Genomic DNA, 16,812 nt, shown 5'->3' on the forward strand with positions numbered 1-16,812 from the left:
GGTAGTCAGTGTCTTTTACTCACTGAGCTACACAGGCCCCTGTTTCTTCTTCTTTTTAATATCAGTTATGTAATTTGGGGTGTTCTGTGTTATATTTGATGTAGTTTAGTTAATGTTTATTGCATTATTTTAATTTCAAGTGTTACCCTGATGGTGCTTTGTGTTTGTGTGAGTTTGAGCACTGTCTGTAAATGGTTATTGGTCATTGCTCCAGGAAGAGCCACTATTGATGAACTTCATGTCATCATGTGCCCTTCTGTAATTACTACGGTGATTAACAATACATTATAAAGTCAAAAACTGATTTTTACTGTTTCAGAAGGTTAATATCAAGTTTATTATTTAATAATATAAACGACTGTAATGCACCGTAAAATATACAGGCATCAAAATTGCATCTCCATAAAGCCTGAAAGTGGTTACCATATTTTTTACAGTGAATTTCTGGCAACCACAGCTGCCAGTTTTTTTTACTGTAAATTTAACTGGATTTTTTTTACAGTGTAGGGCATGCAGCAGTGTAGCCCGCCTGTGGCACTCCCTGCCTATTATGTGTTTTGCCGTTTGCGTCATGCATTCTAAAACCAGATCTGATACCTGGAATCTTCCCCACATGGACGGCGTGCTTGTGGACGGGTGTTTATGTGCTCTGCCACATGACCTCTCAGTCAAACCTTTGCATGCTGCCGTGGAAATATGCGATCAGGTTTCACAGTTGTCTGCTCGTGTCAGGCATTCTACACGTGGAGGGGGAATACTTGTAGTGCCAATGCAGGTTTTGACTTTCTTTTTTCACACTGTCTCGCTTTCCATTCCACTCATTCGCTGAGAGTATATCATCTGTTGCATTTAGGTTCAGGTTCAAGTCTTATCAGGGCACAATATGGGTCTTTAAAGATTATGCATGCAGTTGGCAGACGAACACAGAAAACTAGCAATCAGTTTAGTGACTAAACGTTTCTATAGATAGCAAAACCTAACCCCCATCAACAACAGTAACCTTTCAACAATGAAATTACCTTTGATAACATCATTTGCAGAGTCCTATTGAAGTAAACGACCAGGTGCCACTTGTATATTCAGTGGGGTTTAAAAGTCTGAAACCACATTGAAAATCTTGTAGCTTAAACTCGAATTTAGGAATATTCAAGGTTCAATACAAGTTAAGTTTGTGGCGTAATATTGATTTCCAGAAAAAAGTATTTAGACTGGTTTCTTCTTTAAAAAAAAAATGCCATTATCATAGTTACAGTGAGGGACTTACAATGGAAGCGAATGGGGTCAATTTTTTAAGGGTTTAAAGTCAGAAATGTGAAGCGTTTAATTTGATAAATGTACTTCTATTAATTATTCTGTTAAAACTTGTGTATTATTTGAGCTGTAAAGTTTTTAAATCGTCTTTTTACCATCAATTTAGGGTTTTAGGGTTTGTTGACATTATATCGTCATGTCAACAAAGTTGGCTTATTATGTTTATGTTATAACTTGTCTAGAACTATAAAAAAAAAGGTTAGTATGTGGTTTTATAACACTAAAATTATGTTAACACATATGCTATTTATGCCTTGTGGCTACACTTTTGAAACTGAGTATTTTAACCTTTACTGATTGGCCCCATTCACTTCCATTTGTAAGTGCATCACTATAATGATTTTTGCTTTTTTTAAAGAAAAGAAGGGATGAGTCAAACATTATACCACTTGAATTTAACCCAGAATATTCCGTTAAGCCTGAACATAAACAAAGTTTTACTATTTTGTAAAATGTTATGACTACGTTTTACCATGCTAACTCCATTGTACAAATGAACAGATTTCCTTGCTTTCCACTGAAGCACACATGATGCTCTCATGTAATATATACTGTGCATATATGTATGTGTGTGTGTATGTATGTATGTATGTATGTATATATATATATATATATATATATATATATATATATATATATACACACACAGATGAGCCAAAACATTAAGACCACTCACAGGTGAAGCAAATAATTTTGTTCATCTCCTAACAAGGCCACATGTCAAGTTCTGTGTAGATTTGATGGTAAGCGAACAATCGGTTCTCTTAGTCAATGTGTTGAATGTAAAGACCTGAGCAACTTTGACAAAGGCCAAAATTGTTATGGCCGCACGACTGGGACAGATCATCTCTGAAACGGCAAAGCTTGTGGGGTGCACCTGGCCAGCAGTGATGAGTGCCTACCAACAGTGGTCCAAAGAGGGACAAACCACAAACCGGCAATAGGGTGTTGGGCGCACAAGGCGCATTGATACGTGAGGGCAATGAAGGTTATCCTGTCAATTCTGAACTGACAGAAGGTCTACTGTGGCACAAGTCACAGAAAATTTTAATGATGGTTACAGGAGGAATTTGTCTCAACACCCAGTGCATCGCACCCTGCTGTATATTGGGCTACATAGATGCAGAGTGCCCATGATGACCTGTCAACATCAAAAGTGGCAACAAGTGGCAAGCGAGCATCGGAACTGGACCTTGGAGCAGTGGAAGAAGGTCACCTAGTCCAATGAGTCCTATTTTCTTTCACATCATGTGGACGGCCATGTACATGGAAGTGATGGAACCAGGATGCACTGTGGGAAGACGACAAGCCGGTGGAGGGAGTGTGATGCTCTGACTATTCACGTGGACATCAATTACCTTAACATCATTGCAGGCCAGGTACACCCCGTCATGGCAATGGTATCCCCTGATGGCATTGGACTCTTTCAGCAGGATAATGCGCCCTGCCACACTGCACACATTATTTGGGAATGGTTTGAGGAGCATGATGAAGAGTTGCCTGGCCTCCAAATTCCCCAGATCTAAATCCGAATGAGCATCTGTGGGATGTGCTGGACTAACAATTCTGATCCATGGTGGCTCCACTTCGCAACTTACAGGACTTGAAGGATCTGCTGCTAATTTCTTGGTGCCAGATACTACAGGAAACCTTCAGGTGTCTTGTAGAGTCCATGCCTCGGCGTGTTGGCGCTGTTTTGGCGGCATGTGGAGGACAACTGCATATTAGACAGGTGGTCATAATGTTTTGGCTCATCAGTGTGTATATATTATATACAGTATATATTTGGATCCCACCGAATTTTTATATATATATATATATAAATAAGGGCAAAATGTTGACCAGGTGTGTTTGATTTTTCTTTTTCAGGACAACTGTGGTTGCAGTCGCAGCATTCCTGGATGCCTTTCAGAAAGTGGCTGACCTGGCCACCAGCACACGAGGTAAGCGGATGTAGGAAATGAGGAAGTGGAATGGAGGGGAGGAGTTGCTGGGATAAGCTTGAGGAAAACCATCATTCTTTGGTACTCCTAGGCATTGAGTGGCTTTTAGTGGCTTTTTCTTTAAAGACCCCATGAAATCAAAAGTGGACTATTGTTGCTTTTATTAACACCTATGGCAGTCTTTCTCTGAGGAAACGGACCAAATATATTCATGACTTACCTTGCACTCATGGGCATGCCAAGTTTTTGTCAAATCAAATGTCCTCTACAAAATTAATCAAATAAATAATTAAGATTACAATACAGCTGCCGCAATTAACAAACCGTGAAAAATGACACATGATTACAGCATTCCACTTGGATCTACTCCCATTGCAGCAAAATGTGTATCTTTCTTTATTAAATTGTTTTTGAGGAAGGAGATGAATCAACAATGTTAAAGGGGCAATGGCTAAAACATCTTTAGCCTTGATCTACACACCCAAATCTCCACACTCTGCTATTAATAGTCACCTAGAAAAGCGCTCTCATTCATTACTGACCTTTGGTGCTCTTTAGCGCCCTGTCATCCATCTCTCTCTCTCTCCCTCTCTTCCCTCACATTTTTCTTTTCTGAGTGATGCAATCTGCTGACACAGGTCTGCAGCAGAGTATGTGAGCAGAGCGGCATGATTTTGAGTTTAAAAAAAATTGGAGCGTCATTGTTTTCTCTCGCTCCAAGAGCGCTCCACTAATGCTCCATCACGGGCAAAACACCTGTAAATGGCCCTTAATGCAATAATTCACCATGTTAAGCAGTGTTAAACACTATTGGCATGAAGGAATTTCTGATATAACCAGAAAGAATGTGATAAAAATTCAAATTTAATATCTAGCTGCGCTTGGTAATGTTCGACCTCCAGCACAAAGGTTACTTTCGCTTCTTGTGTTCACACTCCTGACTATTGTGTTAAGCTTGCGGTTCTTATGTCAACTGGCATATAGTGAAAATTAACGATGGGATTGCGAAGTAGAACATGGGTGGGGAGGTGATTGCCACGATCAAATGTTTCTTGTGAAATCCTAAAGACGTGTCCAAAAAGCATGATGATAATCCGTTCACATGTGGAGAGAAAGACTAAAGGTCAGTAATGCACATAACTATATCTCTCCCATATTAAATATTTTGAATAATCATATCAACATTCTAATCTAATGCATCTCAATCTTAACTGTAGGCTATTGTGTCCCACATTAAATAAAATTGAACTTTTAATGACGCAAAACGCCAACTGAACATATCAACATGTTAATATTGCGTAGTTTTACTTTAATCGATTGCCATAAAAATTTAGTTTTGTGCCATAGGCTAATTTATGCGTTATACATTTGCGACGAAGAAGCTCAGCAAATGCAAATAGAGGAAAAAAGTGTAGAACATTCTGAGTATGTATTTATATTTTTTTCATTCACAGAATTATAGGGCAAGTTTAATTAAAATACGTTCAATAATAGGAAATAATTTGCCAATAATACATAGGCCTTGTTTTGTTTTTGTTCTGGTAATTTATAAAACATTTTCATTTAGTTATTTTTATTTTAATGTTTATTTTTGCATCTAGTAATTGATTTAATCGATTAAACCCAGAGAATGCTGCTGATATGTTTCAAAAGTAAGCTATAAAATTATTTAATTTAGTTTTGGGCTAATGTTAGTGTTCTAATAAAGCACATTGTAGCTTTTCTCCTAGTATTAGTTATTTATTTTTTATTTAATACATCTTCTGCATAGATGGTTGTGATATTATAAAGCATACTGAAATAACTTTAGTGGAGAGGTAGTTGGGCGCTAATTTTGCCATGGAGCGAACACAGAGTGGGGTTTCTCTAATCCAGGAGCGTGAAGCAAGCGAGGAGTGGGAAATGGCCAATCCGGAGTGGAGCTGGAGTGGAGTGATTAAAGAATGCTTTGAGTGCGGAGGGGAAATTGTTGACACTCCACTCACATACTCTGGTCTGCAGATAGTGCTAATGCAGATGCTGGTATTGTTGAAGGTCTTCAATGATCATCACTGAGCTTCCACAATTGGTGCAGTCCATCACAAATTATTTTAGACGTACACTTATTGTTAACCATTCATAATAGTAATTAAAACTGCTGATGGTAAAATACTGTCTCCTATCCCAATGTAATGTGCAGAGACTATGATAAGTAAGCCATTTGCCGGTTGACTCCCCCAAAAAGTGTAAAACTCAGACTCGTTTTTTGGAGTGTTCCAACCAGCCAGATGCAGCAACATTGGCTCAACCAATGGTCAACCAATTTGATTGGGACAGGGCTAATGGAGGGAAATGACATAGGGCTTGCGATTTTAAAATATTATATCGATATCTACATCGCAATACGTCAGCTGGAGTAAAACATTACACTAGAAATTTTGTACCTTGATTCCAGTGTGTTTATCATTACACAAAACCTCTTGCAGTCTATCTGTAATGAGGATCTGTATGGACATCCTTACAAATGAAACAAGTTTTAGACTTATATTCGTAGCGCATTCTGAGTTTGTAATGTGGTTGAATTGGAATAATTGTGAGTTCACAATATTCATTTGTTACACAGTTTTTCATTTTAGCTATCATTTTTGTCTTTTGAGGAAAATGTCTTTTGGTTTAAGCCCAAAGTATACTTCAGTCAGACGTAAATGCTAGTAGTCTGCGTACAGGACGTGTGACGCAAATTTCGTGATCAATAGATTGTTCGAGCACTTAAAACATGCGGCTCGATTTTTCAAATCACACGTACTCTAAGTGTTCAGTATGCGCATGCAAAACGGGGAGCATTTTCAAACAAAAACGTATTAGTGTGGACGTTGCCAAAGGGCTACTACATATCTGGGTGTTTTAAGACATTTCTGGGTGTATACTCATAGATATAATCCCTAGAGACAGGCTGTTATGTCATAGTTTCTATGATTCCACCTCTTGTTTTGCTCCTCACGTTTTGTATTACGCTTCCGTTTCTCCGTAAACACTGTCTCATTTTCTGCAAGGTAAAGCAACAAGGTGGAGCGACCTCCTCCTGGCATCGAATCTCAGAGGCATGCACCAGTCTCCATAGCAACTGTATGGAAATTGTGTGTGTGTGTGTGTGTGTGTGTGAGTGAGAGACCAGGATCACACCCTGTTCAGTTCACTTTTATGGCTCAGCTGATGCCACAGTGATGATCTGCTATATTTATTTCCTGCCAAATCATTGACCATTTTCGGAGGAGCTTATCGAAGATTGTACATGGATGATTTTGTCTTCCAAGCTTTGTTTATTATCTATTTCACATTTCTGATCTGCTAAAGAGACAGTTTAGCAAAAAATTTATTCTGTCATCACTCAATCACTTTTCCCTTATTGAAGAAAGTAAGTAATATAGGTATGGAACAATTCGAGGGTGAATAAATGATGACAGCATTTTCCATTTTGGGTGAACTCTTCCTTTATAGGGAGGAACGCCTGATGATTTATTCACTGCACACATATACAGACACACACATCCCCTCGATAGCTCCCCATCAACATGCCTTTGAAGGGTTAATGACTGCTCCTTTCCTGGGAGTGACAGATGCACAGATATGACTAGAACATGCATGTCAGAGCATGAACCCTTATCACAAGATTCCCATGACCAACCCCAAAATGCTTCTATTTCAAATTTTATTAAAAATAAAAATTAACATTTATCAATTATATTATCAGCAAACCAATTTCAGTGCAATGTTGAATTGAAAAGTTAATATGACTGTAAGAATTTCTTGGTATTTGTGTCATAACATTTCTTGTTTTTAGTTGTTTTTTTTAATCCTAAAACAAAATACAATTTAGTTTATTTTCAGGTGTTAAATTGCAATTGCTATTTTTTTATTAATTTCGAATTTTGAATCAGTACATCCAGCCCATCCACTTTATACAGCATAACTTCTATATTAGACAATCAGGCCATCTCCTTTTTATCTGATGATACAGTGTAAAAGTTATATAAAAATGTAATCCTTTCTGATCCCACAGGGGGTATTAAAGTGGGATTATATTAAGCCTTGCTGTAGTGGATTGTGGGAGTAAGTGGTAATGACACCCCAAGTGGAGTCTGATGCAGGATCAGCAGCTGTGACCTTTCTTAAAAACATTAATTGCCAAAAAAACTTAAGAATACATAGGTGGAAGTGCCCCTCCGATCCGAAACTGAATATTATTGCTTTTTGTTTTCCTACTTGGAAGCAGGATTATTATAGTGTGAAAACTATGAACAATAGTTTTTAGTATCAATATTATTTTCAATTTAGTTTAGTTTTCATTAGTTGTCACTCTATGACTGTTTTGTTTACGTATCGTAGGGCTGCCAAAGTTAATGCATTTACTAGTTTAATTAAAATATTATTACACATTCTATTTCTCAGGGCCGCCTAGTGTTGTCACTATCTATTGTCGGTTTCATGTTCACAAAACAGGCTGGATGGAAATGTTTAAAATTCAAATAATTGTTGTAATTTTGATTATATTTTTGTTAGTTTGCACTCAGTTGTTCCAGTAGCCTACTTTGTATTTCACTTAACAAATATGTTTCTGTGTTAGTATTCATTAACAATCATAACACTACTTGGATCTTGATGAATGAATGCTACCCCTGGCAAAAATTATATAATCACCACACTTAGAGGATGTTCATCAGCTTGTTTACTTCATAGCAAATAAACAAATCATAGATAGGACACACAAAAAAAATGTGTTTAATAGCTGAACATTCTGGCTTTGTGAAACATCCCTCAATGTTGAGGAAATAATAATGGAATCATCATCACCATCATAAAAAAAAAAAGAAAAGAAAATTCACAATTAGTGCTCGTCCTCTATCATTTATGATGGCCTGAATTCTTTGAGGCATGGACTTCACTAATGAAAAACAATATTCTCCATCAAGCTGGTTCCAACTTTCTTGAATAGTGGTTGACAGATCAGCTTTGCAGGATGGAGCCTTGTCATGGACCAATTTTTTCAATTTCCACCATGAATTTTATATCGGATTGAGATCCGGACTGTTTGCTGGCCATGTCATTGAGTTGATATGCCTTTCCTGAAGAAAAGTGCCTAGAATTTCAATGTACACCTGTGCATTGACTGTTGAGGTAATGATTGCCAGCTCCCCATGGTCCTTTACCTGACATGCAACCCCATATCATAAATGACTGTGGAAACTTGATTGATTTCTTCAGGCAGTCATCTTTATATGTTTCATTAGAACAGCACCAGACAAAAGTTCCAGCATCAGCGCCTTGGCCAATGCAGATTCGTGATTCATCACTGGATATCACTTTCATCCAATCATCCTCACTCCATGATTGCTTCTCTTTAGCCCACTGTAGCCTTGTTTTCTTCTGTTTAGGTGTTAGTGCTGGTTTTCGTTGGGCTTTTCTATATGTAAATTCCATTTCATTCAGCCGGTTTCTTACAGTTCTGTCAAAAACATGGACTCCTGTTTCCGCCCATTTGTTTTTCATTTGTTTTGTTGTGCATTTTCTATTTTCAAGGCACATTGCTTTGAGTTTTCTATCCTGATGCTTTGAAGTCTTCCTTAGTATACCCATATGTTTTCCTTTTAAACCCTTCCCATTTTATTTATAATTGCAGCAAATTTTAGACAGCTGACTGGGAACAACCAACTTCTTTTGCCACACTCTTTGTTGGATTTCCTTCTTGAAGGATTTTTATAATGCTTTCCATTGTTTCAATGGACAACTCTCTTGTTGGGGCCATGTTTCCTTTCAATTAGCAAAGTCCAACAGCTCGTTACGGTCTGTAAGCGCTCTCTTTTAACTGCAGACTCATTTGCATTTCTAGACTTGTGCTGGTATTTGTTTTAGAAATGCAAATTACAAGGTGATTCCATAATGTTTTTCCTCAACATTGAGTGATTCCATATTTCTTTCTTCTACTTGATCTGGAAAAAAATATGCCATTAATTAAAATAATGTCATTTAATTTGTTTGAGGGATGTTTCATGAAGCCAGAATGTTCAGCTATTAAACAAAAATCGCTTTGTGTCATATTTGTTCATTTGCTACAAAGTAAAAAAGCTGGTGAACATCCTCTAAATGTGGTGATTCCATAATATTTGCCAGGGGTTGTATATAAAACCAGATTTTTGTGAGTGTACCTTTACCACTGTAAAATCAAATTAGTTGACTTGCATGCTTTTTCTAAGTAAACATACCTACTTGGCTCAAGTAAACTGAACTTTTTTTTTTTTTTTTTTAAAGTAAAATGAACTAGTTAAAAGTACACTTAACTCATCTGTGATTATAGTATTATTGTTTTTATTGGTAACACTTTATAATAACTACACTGTATTAAGTATTTGTAAAGCATTAGTTTAAAATCAAATGATCATTTATGAATTATTGTTCTTACATTAATAAACTACATACAAATAGTTTGTTCATTTTTTTTATGGTCACTGTAGCAAATTATTTATTATTGTTTTAGAAGTTCATTTGTAGGTAGTTTGATAATGTTTTTAAACATGAACAAGGCATGAATTCATTTTAAATGAATACATTATATTTGGATTTGGATTTATGTTTAAACCTAATTAATGTATTTGTTACTGTTTTAGTAACACTTACCATTAAAGCAATTATTACATAATATATAGGTTGTAATAATGCATTTACTAATTGCTAACTAAGTATTTTGCATAATCTAAAGTGAAAACTATTTATGCCCAATTAAACATTTATTAATGATCCATTACTCTGAAAATGTGGTCATGAAATAACCATCTCCAACGCATCTTAATCACAAAGGTTTAAAATGGACACATCATGAAGAATTCAACTTTCAGGATTCAGGCCAGGAGGCGCACCTTCAGAAAGACACATTTGTCTCTCATAGAAAAGAATTATTTGTAAATCACCACTTTGATGACAAGTTCCAGTGAGCAAAATTAGATATTCAATACATCAACAACTTTTTTTATTACTTCAAAGATAATTCAAATGTTTGCAAGGCATAAAAAATAGGACCTGAAGAAATCCTAATTCTGAACACAAGATAACTCTTAAAGGGTAATTCTTAAATGAAATCTCAGGCTTCTGTGGTTTATTAATCAGACTAGGACACATGTACAAAACATTTACAAGATTAGCGGAAGATTTAGTGACAACGGAAACTCTCACACTGGTCCCGGGCCATATGGCCGTACTTACTGTTGAACCATGTTAATAAATATTTAATTAGGCATAAATCATTTTCACTTTAGGTCACAGAAAATGCTTAGCTAGCCATTAGTAAGTGCTTTATTACGACCTTTATTAAGCATTAATTGATTGAATAGTAAGTGTCCCAAAAAATGTAATATACACATGTATTAAGCAGAAATGTGTATCCTATACATTACATATATCATATCTTTATTAACTATGAATTTATGCTTTCTTAATGTTCTCATAAACACTTCTTTACCACTGGTTTGCATCAACTAAAATACATCAGTTCGGTATGATTAACAAACTGTTTACTAAGGATAAAAAACATGGCTAATATATGAAATTATTAAACGATAATAAATCATTTGCTAAAGTGAATAGAAACTAATAACATACTATTTATATGTAGCATATTAATGTATTAATAATGTAGGAGCAAACATTTATAAATGATCATTAACTACAAACTAATGCTTTACAAATACTTTATACCGTGTAGTTATTATAAAGTGTTACCTTTTTATTTAACTTTTTTAATTGAGTTATAGCACGTCTTGTACAGTATAAAATATATTATGACTGGAATCTCGGTTAGCCATATGGCACACTGGATTCTCTTCAGTACTTCGTTGTGCACATAAATCTACACTTTTGTACAGTTGAGTAAAGAAGAATGGCTTAAATTGAACAGGCTCCAAGTTTATCAGAGGTAACACTAATCACCCTCATGGTGACATCACAAAAATCACAATTATCAACCAGCTACTACAAAAAAACAACAATAGTCATAAGAAATATAACTATATACATTTTCAAAAAACCTTTTTTACTTAAGTTCCCTTGTTTTGACCAAACATACATAATTGATGAAGTCAAGGGCATATGGGTATTTCACGCAGCCGCAATTTTGTATTTGATCATTTTAATTTAGAAGTACTCCAAGCCAAAGTTTAAAGAACCTATATATTTGAGTTTGTCCATAATGTGATATTTACACACAACTTTAAGTTTTAGAGAGTAATGGTAACTTAATTAAAACTAGTAAGAATAGTAAAAACTTTTTTTTTACCTTTTGAGATAACTATTAGTATTTATACTGTATAATGCGCTAGTTGTAGAATTTGTTTGCACACATGTTCATGTCAGTTAGAGATGCTGAAATCTGACCTATGGATTCTGAGATATCTATGCTAGAGCAGCATTACACTCCTCTTTCACTTTCAGCTTATAAATAAGCGTCCCAGTGCAGTGTAGTACTGTTGTCGGTGCTTTTGTACCGGATATAAAAGCGGCACAACAAACATTTTCTACCTGACATGATCATTGAAGTGCTCATTAGCTATAAAACTCTGGAATCTGGTTTTGTAGTTACTGATTAAACATGAACTTAATTACTGAAAACTGCTTCTTAACAATGTAATGTGAAAACCAAAGGTTGTGTTTACAACCCAGGGCATTTATAAATCTATATACAGTACAAAAACTCTTTATCAATAAAAATCAATGGAAAAATACAACATTCAGTATATGTTAGTATTCAAACCGAGTGCTTTGGTGTGAAATGGGTCATGGTATTTCCTATATTTAGGCCTACCAGCAACCTTAAATTGGATATTTTTTATATCCATTTAGATATGTTCCCTTTTATGAAAGTCACACTCTGTTTAAAGAACTTGCATAGATTATTTGAAAGAATTTCACATTTAATGTAAATGAGGCTTGTCTATGTTTACAGGCATCCAGTCAGCCATTTCATTGAATGGATGAATGAATGAAAATGGAATTTAACAGTTTCATTTTTATTTTTGGCTCTATGTTTGCTTTGGCATGACAAATGCTTCTGAAACCATCCATCTATAACATAAACAAAGCAAGTTTTAAAAGAACCGTCTTGCTGGCTGCGCTGATATTTGAGTGAATATACTCCAAATGTATATTCTTAGTTGCAAATTTGTTAAAAGCATTATACAAATAAAATTGAAACTGACAAATAAAGGCTAAAGTAATATTGATAGAATTAGGCATTTCATTTTCTTGGCCACATGAATATTTAATATTCTGTATCATATACTGTATATATTTTGGTCATATGAATACTTAATGTTTTATATGTTATATATCAATCCAATCTATAGAGCTATTTAGAGGCTTGTTTAAAATGCCAGCATTCCTGTGCACAACCATGAGATTTAAAATCTGTCTCACATGAAACGTGTTTGTGATGTTCTGACATGTGCGGCAGAGAGTTTCAGCAGTTTCAGCATGGGCTTGTTTGCTTTGGCCCTGATCAGGCTTCGGTTGTCATTGAATGAGTAAATCTTGTTTTTGACAGAAAGGATTTATGGAGATTACTATATCAACCTATTCTAATCTCTGTTGTTCAAACACTGTTTTAAAGTTTGAGTGCTTTTTGTTCTTGTAAATGTGTATGAATTTGCAAGGATTCCTGTGTGTACCTGTATTGTTTGGAAATGCTTTATTTTTTTCTTTAGAAGTTTTTTATTAAAATCCACTCTTTAAACAAATAAAACCTCTCTTGAATTGTTTCTTTTAAAAGAATAGTTCACTCAAAAAATCTTATGTTTTAAAAATTGTTATGCAGCTCTTGCCATACAACAACTTGTTGTTGTGACCAGAGGCTGTTATGCTCTTAAAAAGATAGAAAAGTAGGGCTGGGTATTGAGACAGATTTCCAGATTCGATTCACAAGCTTTCGATTCCGGTCTCGATTTGATATCAATTCATATGGGTATAGTTCTGTTTCCATGTTAATTTTGCTTACATATAAAATTTTACCAATTATGTTTTATCATTAGTTTTTCATCAAATTGGTTACATTTTAGCTTTTGAAAAATGTCCAAATTCAGTTTGTTTCATCAATGAATGTCTTGAAATAGCAGAAAGTAGGTTGCATATATATTTTGACATTTTTATTGTTTACTTACATAATTTCTATTATTTAAAAGTATTTACATTGATATGTCGGGCACGTGTGTAATCGGTACTGTCTCTTTAAGACTAGCGACTTTAGCCAATAAGCACTTATAACAAGAGAATATGTGTGTGGTTTCTTTATCACATCCATGTGTAATTAGACTTAAATGTTATTTTGGTGTATGTTTTAAATCAACAACTGACTGTAAAAAAATAGAAAGAGACATTATTCAATGACGTATGGATCCGTGGAGCTCGTCTTTGGACTCACAGAACAGGTTAAACTGAACGTTTACTTTAACTTCAACATGCAGTGAAAGGACCTCTGTGGTAATAACGTTTTCACCACTATACTACACAATCACTGGTGAGTGAAATCTGAACATTTACTAGCCAGTGGCTAATCACAGACATTTTTAGTCACATAGCTTGAGATTTGGACCCCTTTTGGGTTCAGTGGAACAAAATAACAGCATAGAGGTTTAAAACGACATGACTGTGAGTAAATAATGAATTATAAATAATTTAGTTTGAACTGTTCCTTTAATCATCATACTGTATTTTTACAGTTAACCATTACATAATTTCCAGATCTTTCCCTTTCCCTCAACACTACATGGCTTGTTTACCATAAGGCCATTAATTATTAAACTCAATTTTCACCGATTTGATTAAATAATTAAGCAGAGCTCAGAGATAAAAAAAATTTACTCTCTCAGACCAGAGAAATTTGTACAGTAGAGACTCAAAAATAGCAACTTCTCATTCCAAGTGTAATATCTGACACTTTGAGGTTTGTATTATAAATCTTAAACTCAAATTTCTTCTGAAAAGGCAGATGCTTAAACAGTCAGCAGACCAGATTCACAAGTGCAATTAAAAGCCCAAAATAGAGGATCCTTTTCAGAATTTGTGCAAGCACTGAGGCCAATTCATTTTTCCGTCAATGCTGATTACCCTCAGATCTTATTTTCCTCTAAATCGCTACATACTCCCTGTGGGAAGATTGAAATGGGCTTGTGTGCGAGTCTGTATAAATACTTTGACTTTATTTTGTTCCATTGTGAATGCAGGGGCTCTAACTAAGCCGTCCATTCAGGCTACTGTACGGACCAAACAGTGGGCCCATTGTGAGCTTTGTGGAGTCGAGTCTTCACCTCTACTAATGCCAAGTGATAGAGCTCATGAACAAATGGGGATGAAGTCATTGCTTAAAGATGAATTAGATGCTAAGTGAGGCCTGTTTTTGGTTCTACAGCTCATTTGGGCTTCTCTTTGGTCGGCCCCAGCCATAGTTTGCCCTGTGAACTAGGTCACATGGGGAAATGGAGTTAGACTTAGCAGTTCTTATGTATGGTACGGTATGTTCAACTCTCTCATATAGAAAAATGAAGTGAAATGAAAGATTTACGGCATTTACAGGAACTGTCAAGTGCTTGTCAGGGTTCAGCCACTTCTGTTGGTTTTGTTTATATCTTTTTGTGGATGATTTCTGACTCACTCATGTTTTGCGTTATGATGTGTGAACACATGGCTTTGTTTGGTTTCCATTGCCATGTGTTCTTGTGTCTTGTCAAGTGTTGTGTGATACCCCACCCCCTTGATACCTTGTTATCAGTTTATTTGCCTCACCTGCCTTCCCTTGTTACCCTCCTCATTTCCTTCCCTATTTAACCTCCCTGGGTTTTCTGTCCCGTGCCAGTTCATTGTGGATGTTATCCAGTCAGTTTTTGGGACATTATTTCTCCCCTACGATATAGTAAATTATTTTGTTGTTTTTGTTTATTTCTTATTTAATAAAAGCCTATCACTGCAATTCTGCTCCGAGTCCTCGCCTCTCAAGTCATCTCTCCTGACAGTGCTATATGGACCCAGAATACAGCCCTGATACACAGACTGGTTATGTTGGAGGATATAATAGCCAAAGCTGTCATCGTGGTAGTGAGAAATCGTGTTTCAGCTGGATTCATATTGTAATTACACCACATTTAAAATTGTTTTTTAAAATACTTCGCTCAGTTCCTTCCTTATACCATCGATATACTAAATCTGATTGTTTAGAACAGTAATGGCCCACCTCTCCTCAACAAGTTGGACAATTTGAGGTTCTGATTTCATTTAGATGTTTTTTTTGCACAAGAAGTTTCTTGTTTTGTCTTGTTGCTTGTCCCAATTGTCCCAAAAGTAGATTTTCACAATTTCTATTCACAGGTTCCTCCTCAGTTATGTGATTGTGTATATAAATAACTACACAAGCATTTTATTACAGGGTAAAAGAGTTCAGCCAAAAGAGCATGTGTTGTTCAATCCGCGCGCTACACCTCTGTCAGCACCTCCGATGAGCTTAGACTCGTCCGAGACGATCACATTTCAGGGAAAACCTGTTCCCCTCACCGTGTCTTTGGGTGTCTTTTATGGAATATGATTTATTTGTGTTGTGTGTGCAAACTCAATATTCTTCGAGACACAGCCACCATCAAAGTTTATTGTGTTTTTTTTTTTATCAGATTTGTGGCTTTAATTGTGCATTGGAATGAAGATATTTGTTCTGCAGTTTAATTGTTTTTCAGATGTACTGGCTGCAAAAAGATCTACCGTAAACAAAAAATCAGTGTTGTTTTTAACATCGTGATGTCATTTAAAAGAGGGATTTTACTATAGTTTAAATAACCAATCATCAAAATTCTCATTGCACTGTTCCAGAACAAATAAAAAGCAGGAATGTCTCTCACTGCGTTTCTAAACAAAAACACTTAAATCACTTTCATCTGCTTTTAATGTGGTTGGCGAATGGAGGCAATTTCAAATCCAGCTTCAGCTATGCCTGTTTGCTTTAGGATGGCTTTGAAGATCACGTGCCATGCCCTGTGCCTGTTGATTTTAAATCTGTCATCATAATTGGCTTCATATGAAACGCTGCGAGAGATAACATGCTTACCATAAACTCGATTTCACTGATGAAGAGCCATCTCCTCAGCTTAGTTTCACCCTAATCAAGCTACATTGCTGGGCATTTACTGTACATCCAAAATGCACAGCTCTAATGGTTGTGGTTGTCTAGTATGACAGATAAGCCCTAATATACAGTACTGTGCGAAAGGAACATAAGATGTTTCACAAAAACATTTGTCTTAAGATGGTTATCTTCAGCTTTAGTGTGTCAATAGGAAATATAATTGTTAGACTCCCAAACATTACTTTTGCAAATAGAAAAGATTAGAATAGAAGTACAAGGAGCCCTGCAACAGATATCAATGCACCCACAAAGCCCCCCACTGAACATCGTGTCAATCTAAGATTACATAAAGAGACAGAATCAATTGAGACAGCCTAAACAGATAGAAGAACTGTGGCAAATTCTCCAAAAGCTTGGAACATCCTGTCTGCCAAC

General features: G+C 35.8%; 1 protein-coding gene across 5 annotated transcripts in view; it reads left to right on the forward strand.

Moving 5' to 3' along the window:
• The window catches only part of LOC127655805 (protein MTSS 1-like), a 103,099-nt gene that overhangs the window by 11,377 nt on the left and 74,910 nt on the right, over positions 1 to 16,812 (forward strand). For 4 of the 5 annotated variants that reach the window (XM_052143785.1, XM_052143787.1, XM_052143786.1 and 1 more), the window contains exon 3: positions 3,181 to 3,254. The exons of the other annotated variant lie outside the window; for it this stretch is intronic. In XM_052143785.1, the coding sequence (XP_051999745.1) occupies positions 3,181 to 3,254 (74 nt within the window). The remainder of the gene's footprint in view (positions 1 to 3,180; positions 3,255 to 16,812) is intronic. 5 annotated transcript variants of the gene reach the window in all.

The sequence above is a fragment of the Xyrauchen texanus genome, chromosome 15 (assembly GCF_025860055.1).
Source record: "Xyrauchen texanus isolate HMW12.3.18 chromosome 15, RBS_HiC_50CHRs, whole genome shotgun sequence".
NCBI lineage: Eukaryota > Metazoa > Chordata > Actinopteri > Cypriniformes > Catostomidae > Xyrauchen > Xyrauchen texanus.